The 6,971-nt window shown below is 47.2% G+C and overlaps 1 protein-coding gene across 2 annotated transcripts in view; it reads left to right on the top strand.

Annotated features, from left to right (window-relative positions):
* Window positions 1-3,988: 3,988 nt before the first annotated feature.
* KCNN2 (potassium calcium-activated channel subfamily N member 2) overlaps window positions 3,989-6,971 on the top strand; it is a 75,653-nt gene continuing 72,670 nt past the window's right edge. For both annotated transcript variants that reach the window (XM_027652544.1, XM_027652543.1), the window contains exons 1-3: window positions 3,989-4,397; window positions 4,699-5,864; window positions 6,022-6,117. In XM_027652544.1, the coding sequence (XP_027508345.1) occupies window positions 4,217-4,397; window positions 4,699-5,864; window positions 6,022-6,117 (1,443 nt within the window). In that variant the 5' untranslated portion in view covers window positions 3,989-4,216. The remainder of the gene's footprint in view (window positions 4,398-4,698; window positions 5,865-6,021; window positions 6,118-6,971) is intronic.

The raw sequence follows: 6,971 nt of genomic DNA, 5'->3' as shown, positions 1-6,971 counted from the left end.
GCATGATGTTAGCATTTCAGTAATTGTACTGAGTTAAACTTCTGCTACAAAACTGCACCAATTTGTGAGAATAATAAAAAGTAGTCTGATTAAACATAATGTAAGAGTCACCTGTGGAGCACCTGTATCACCTGGTCAGAGCAGTGTTAATATTGATGCAATTAGTTAGTAAGACATTCTTTGTAGGTGGCAGTATCACTTGATAACGACAAAAAAGCAAAGGCAAGAAAGGAAGTCGTTAGGTCTGCGTGACCTTCAAGTACTATAAAAACATCCAGAAAAGATGGGAAAGTGAATTAAATGAAGAAATACTTTTACCAGGTATTTTGTGGACTGCATTCAGTATTTTCAACATGTATAATAACAATAAAAACCCTTTTTAGAAAAAAAAAAAAAAAAAGTAATGGTTTGAGATACCCCAAAATCCAATCCCCTCCCCTTCCCCCCCTCCCCCCCATCTCAGCCTAATGTGGGATGGGCTTTCCAGACGAAACACACCAGACTCAGAATGGGGGAAAGAAACTCCTCATTCCTTAATGCCCCTTGACTGGAGGAAATGCATGCAGCAATTCTTGATATTTCTGAAGCTGCACCTCTGTGAATGAAGACACCCTCACTTTTGAAAACTTTGGTTACTGTTTAAGAACTGTCATCAATCCAGTGTCCTTAGGTTTTGTATCCTATACATCCCAAATAGATGAAGGTTTTGAACTGGAGTGAACCTGCGTTTTCATAGGTGATATTTCTGGGGAAGCAGAAGAAAGATTAGTCAAACTGTATAAAATCAAAAGTAGAAACAGTAAGGCATGCATCCTCTTGACATGTACCTGTAGCATCTGCATGGAGTCATTGTATTTATTCTCCTTTCCACACTACTGTGGAACATTATCAAAAGATCTTTGAAATGAGTACAGGTCCAGCAGGGGCGGGATTCCAGTTAGGGTATATAATTACACGACACCAGAAGTTGCTGGGCTGAATGTTAGAGGCATCTGGTGTGTAAAAGCCTTGTCAGATGGCACGGAGAAGGTAGTTTACACATGCGGCTCATATGGTTATTTTGCATGCCCAGCATCTTGGCAGCTGTACAGCAGTCATTTGGTGTGGTCTCACTATGTATTTTTATTGCTGCATGGATACCCTTGAATGATCTTATGTTACCCTATTGTTACTGGTGTTACCTCTGCTTTTATTAATGTGACTCTGCTTTAACTGAATGGTATCTTTCTGTGTATATATTGAGCTGTATACCCAATAGCTTTTTTTTGAACCGGTCAAGGTTTTTTCCTTTAATGTTATCTAGAAACTCCTCGGTCTTGTGCAGAATATGCTTTGAGAATGGAATTTCCTTGACATTTTTTCCCTATTCCTTTTTTTCCTTTTTGTTACTATCTTTCTATATTTTTTTACCTTATTATGAATGTAGAATTCTCAGTTATCTTAACAGGAGTCTGGCATTAGTAAGGACAATAGGGTAATAGCAAAAGTAGCTTTCTAATATCTTTTATTGTAGCCTATAGGTGTTGTATCTCCATTACAGGTTGTTATGTGAGCTTTTCAAATTACTAGCCAATAGCTGCCACTTTAAATATTTCATAGTGATTTTTTTACTCTCAAAAATACAATTTTTCTTGTGCCTGTTGTCTTTCCTGTCCTGCTATTGGTAGTTTTGCTCCATACTGCTCAACAGTATTTATCTTGTTCTTGCAATTAGAGTTTAGACAAAAAAAAATAATCTGTTTTTCAAATATCTCCAATGAGCGTAAAGAATCAAGTGAGATCTGCAGTAACTATCTCTCTCTTACTTCATATTAAGGTGTGCGTGCACGTGCGTGTAGACACACAAATGCTTATGTGTAAAACCAACCTTTCTGGCAAAGCAGAAGCAGGACCTATAATAATCAGTAAGAGCAGTTCCATCCAGCATACAATGAAAAGATAGGAAATAACAGCAAAGCTCCCAACCCCAACCAGATAATGTTTCTTCCATGGGGGTTCACTGTTACCAGTTTAGCATGACTTAGCAGTTCTGAGCTGCCACACTAATTAATTTGTGGTGCAAAAGAATGTAACAATTCAGCTCACATGAAGAATAGATTTTATTTCTGAAAACAAATACACTCATTTTTAAAGGAAACTTCAAAATTATGTTACAAGGGAAGATGTTAGAATAAATAGCATTTTTCTATTCTGTCCCATTAATCAGCATCACAGAGAGGAAGGTTTACCTCTTTAGCTCTGAAAATGCAAATTCTCAACAATTCTTAATTTATACCTTGAAATTGTGATGAGGTATCCCAGGTTGCACAATAGAACTCAAGTAAAATCCAAGCTGATCAGTTTTATAACAAGCTGTGTGATGAGTATGACCTCTTGTGTTAAACATGGGAATATTCATTTGTTTATTCACAGAATGAAACAAACAAGCAAGTAGATCGAATATCTAAAAGCTAGTAACAGCACTGCCCTTGCATTTCTACAAATAAACAGGACAGCAGCAGTAGAGGTATTAAAATTGGCACCTGTGACTTCTACATATGAACGAGAAAAATAAATGCAATGATTTCCTCATATAGAACTAAGTTATATTATATTTTAGTGTACCAATAGTTTAAAAAGATATTTTTTTCCTTCTTCACAATTCTAATATAAGATTGCATGACCAGAATAGATGAAGTTACAGGACAGAGCCTTGGTGACTTTTAAATAAAACATGGAGATTTACAAATTTCTTAAAAAGCTTTCCACAGTAAACTAGCTGAGGACTTCACCTTCTGGTAAAGAGAAAGCTTAAAGGGAAGTATCTTTAAGCAAACATTAAGGCCACAGTATGAACAGAAAAGGAAAAAATGAAACTTAGGCCTACCTAATCTTTAACTCATTCACAGAACTCATATTTTGAAAGCATGCTTCAGCATCGTTTTTATGTACAGAGTGACAGAAGCCCGAGTTCCCTGAGATTTTAATTTTCTAAGATCCACGCACTTCATGTGTGTTTGAAAACACAGGCAAAATATAACCAATGAGATGGAATAACAATAGTGAGTTTTTTCAAACAAAAAATGCAGTGTCTGAAGCTGTATTAAACAGCATGGTCATTCTTAAAAATAAAAGCACCTTTTTTGCTTGGTCATTGGTGCTGTGGGGAACTGAGTGCAATTAGAGCACCCAAATACACTTTAGTGTAATTTCAAAATTAAAGTGTTTTATCATTCATGCTATCACAAATACTCCTATTTATGGGTGCTTTTTCAAAATAACCTACACTATGTAAACATAGTCAAGTTTAAATTTTGGTCAGTCTCTAAATAATCTATCTATATTGTAAAACCATGATATTTACTACATTAGCGAGAGTGGTGTCATTGTGCAGGTGCTATGTGCGCTTGCTTTAAAAGGTACACTTTGATAGGAATTAAGTCATTTAAGTTTCATAATACAGCATAGTTAAAAACTTTATTAATGGCAGTGCCTCACTCATACTTCTAAACTACAAGTCACTCAAGGGTTTCGAAAGAAATTGAATATCATGAGAGAAGGAAATTAGAAGGATCTTAGAAAAGCTTAGTGGATTTAATCTTGAACATTACTGAGAAGTTAAAGATGTAAGAAAACCTTCCATGCTATAAAATTTTGCAGCTGATTTTCAAGCTGTAAGGATAGTGCTGCCCAACTGTGCGTGGGGGGAAACAAACAAAAACAACAACAACAAAACCAAAACAAACAAAAAACCCAAACCAAAACAAAAAAACCCACCACGACCACCCCCCAAACACCACGCTGTTATAATCTCGCCTAGGTGACAGACACAGCTGGAACACGCTTACCGTTCTACTCATTCTTCCCTTAAAAAAATCTTCCCTTAAATAAACGCAGGAAAGAGACTTTACCTGGTGCAGACATTGCTTTGCCAAAGGGAGTTGCAAAAACGGATTATTCAGTGAGAGTCTAGGAGGAAAAGGAAGGGGAAGAGGCAAAATGGACTGCACCGACACTGCATGCCCGGGAACCGGAGCCGGAGGGCAACGCACACAATCCGTGACCCCCGTCCCGTTTCACCGGAGAGCTCCTACCGAGCCGCCGGAGCGGCTCTACAGCCCCAAACCACTCCCGGCCTCTCCCGGGCGCTGACACTCCGGCGGTGGCTTTCCCTTCTCCCGCGGAGGGGAGAAGAAGCAGCCGGCCGAAGCCGTGTGTCCTTTGGGACAGGTTCGGGATGTGCCGGGAAGGGTTTCCCGCTCCCCGCCGGGGCCGCGGCCCCTTCCAGCTCCGGTGGCGGCGCGTCCCGGGCGGCGGGAGCGGAGCGAGCCTGACGCTGTGTTTTGCAGGGCGGCGGCGGCGCTGCTGGACAGCTCCGGAGCGCGACGCGGCGCCCATGTTCCGGAGGCGGCGCAGATGTAAGCGGGGAGCCGGGGAGAGCCGCCGCGGAGTCCCTTTCCCGACGGGCGGGGGCGATCCCAGCAGCGAGCGAGCTCCCCAACCCGGGAAGCGTAGTGTTGCCCCGGCGCGGGCTGAGGCAGCCCTTTCCCGCGGGAAGAAGGGGGATCCCCGCAGGAGGGGGGCGCGGGCAGCCCTTACCCACGAGAAACGGGATCCCAGCGGGCGGGGGGCGCGGGCAGCCCTTTCCCGCGGGAAGCGGGATCCCCGCGGGCGGGGGGTCCCCGCGCCGCTCACGCGCGGCCGGTCCCGCCCCTGCAGGTGACGTGATGCCCGTTGTTTTGGTGCGCCCGACCAATCGGACACGCCGACTGGATTCTACGGGAGCCGGGATGGGCCCGTCGTGGCGGCAGCAGGACGCTCCCCTGCCGACCATCACGCATTGCGCACGGTGCACCACCGCCCGGTCCTCCTGCGGCTTTAACGGCCCGGGAATGGACGCGCCGCGCCACTTCCCGGCGGGCTTCGGCCCCGACCAGCAGCAGCAGCAGCAGCAACAGCAGCAGCAGCGCCCGCCGGCGCCGGCGCCGCCGCACTGCCAGCAGCACGGCCAAGACAAGCAGAGCCTGCTCCAGCAGCAGCAGCAGCAGCAACAGCAGCAGCAGAGTCCATGCCTCCAGTGCAACAACTGCGCCTACTACGGGGCTGCTGCGGCAGCCGCGGGGGATAACCTGCCCCTGCTGCTCCGCGCCTCCTCACCCCTCTCCGGCGCCTTCCGGACGCACTCCTCGCCGCTCTCCTCTGCCGCGTCCTCCCGGCAGGGCAGCCAGCTGAACGTCAACGAGCTCACCCCCTCCAGCCATGCCGGCGCGCTCAGGCAGCCTCACCAGTATTCCCAGTACCACCAGTGCCATAGCCTGCAGCAGCAGCAGGCAGTCAGCCCCAGCAGCAGTGTCAGCAGCGGCAGCACCCACCACCACCACCACCATCATCACCACCACCACCATCACCAGCAGCAGCAGCAGCGCCGGGAGAGCAACCCCTTCACGGAAATAGCCATGAGCAGCTGCAGGTACAACGGCGGCGTCATGCGGCCCCTCAGCAACCTCAGTTCGTCCCGCAGGAACCTGCACGACCTGGACTCCGAGTCGCAGCCGCTGCAGCCGCCACTCGCCAGCCCCGCTGCCGCCGCCACCGCCGGCAGCCCCGCCGCCCCGGAGATCGTGGTCTCCAAGCCCGAGCACAACAACTCCAACAACCTGGCACTCTACAGCTCCGCCGGCCCCGGCCCCGGCCCGGGCAGCACCAGCAACGGCGGAGGCAAGTCCAGCAAAAAGAAGAACCAGAACATCGGCTACAAGCTGGGGCACCGCCGAGCGCTCTTCGAGAAGCGCAAGCGCCTCAGCGACTACGCGCTCATCTTCGGCATGTTCGGCATCGTCGTCATGGTCATCGAGACTGAGCTCTCCTGGGGCGCCTACACCAAGGTACCGGCCCTGGCGGCAGCGGGTCCCACCGCCCGGCGGTGCGGACACCGTGGGACGGTGGGTGCCGCCGGTCCCCTCCCCGGGGCCGGGGTGGCCGTGGGGCGGACCGGCCCCAGCGCGTGGGTCTCTGAGGGACGGCGGTGTCTTTCTCTTGCAGGAGTCGCTGTATTCCCTCGCTCTGAAATGCCTTATTAGCCTGTCTACGATTATCCTGCTTGGGCTCATCATCGTGTACCATGCAAGGGAAATCCAGGTAATGTTTCCTTGTGTGGATCAGGAAAAGTTCCTTGTTTAGATGGGGGTGTGAGGCGGTTTGTCCAGGGGTGCAGTGGTGGTAAGTACTGGGCATGTCCCACTGGTTCAGAAAGCATAAGTAGTCTCTGCATGCCTGCCGAAGTTGGTGAATGGACCTCAGTCCTGGAGACAGGGCAAGATAAAGTGGGATACAAGCCAGGGAAACTCTGCTTGGTCTGAAGTTCTCCCTGCTAGGGACTGTTGCCTGCAGTTATAGCACTGGATCACTTTGCACTGAGGTTATAACATGCTTTCTAGGTGACATGCCTGCTGTCTCCTGTAGCAGATGTACAGCAACAATCTTTTATTTCTTAATGACTCAGTTTCATGCTGTGCGTTTTCTCTCGACGGCACAGTGAATGGTTTTCACTGTGCAAGGTATGTAATCTTCACTGCACTGTCGCCGATATGAGAGTCTAGGAGAGTGTTTAAGAGGAGGGGGAAGACTGATGTTTGACTTGTTTATTTAATGATGCAGAGCCTCTAGGAATGTGACCAAAGAAAAGTGTCAGGAAGGGTAGGGCTAAAGGTAAGAGGAACATAATGATTAAAACTGTAGAATAAATCTTACAAATACTGTCATAGGTTCTGTCCAAGTGACTTAATTCTAATTTCAGTTTTATTTTTTTTGACTAAGACATTAAAATTTGGTATTTCAGCTCAACTGAAACATACAACAGACAGATTTCAAAGTTTTAAAGAGAAAAATACCTTGTTCTCTTTTGCTTTTGCTTTTTCAGTGCTTTTTTCAGTGCTTTTTTCAGTGCTTTTTTCAGTGCTTTTTTCAGTGCTTTTTTCAGTGCTTTTTTCAGT

Source organism: Corapipo altera, unplaced genomic scaffold, assembly GCF_003945725.1.
Source record: "Corapipo altera isolate COAL_440 unplaced genomic scaffold, ASM394572v1 61286, whole genome shotgun sequence".
Classification (NCBI taxonomy): Eukaryota; Metazoa; Chordata; class Aves; order Passeriformes; family Pipridae; genus Corapipo; species Corapipo altera.
The sequence above is the reverse complement of the archived record's forward strand: the minus strand, read 5'-3'. Positions and strand labels throughout refer to the sequence as shown.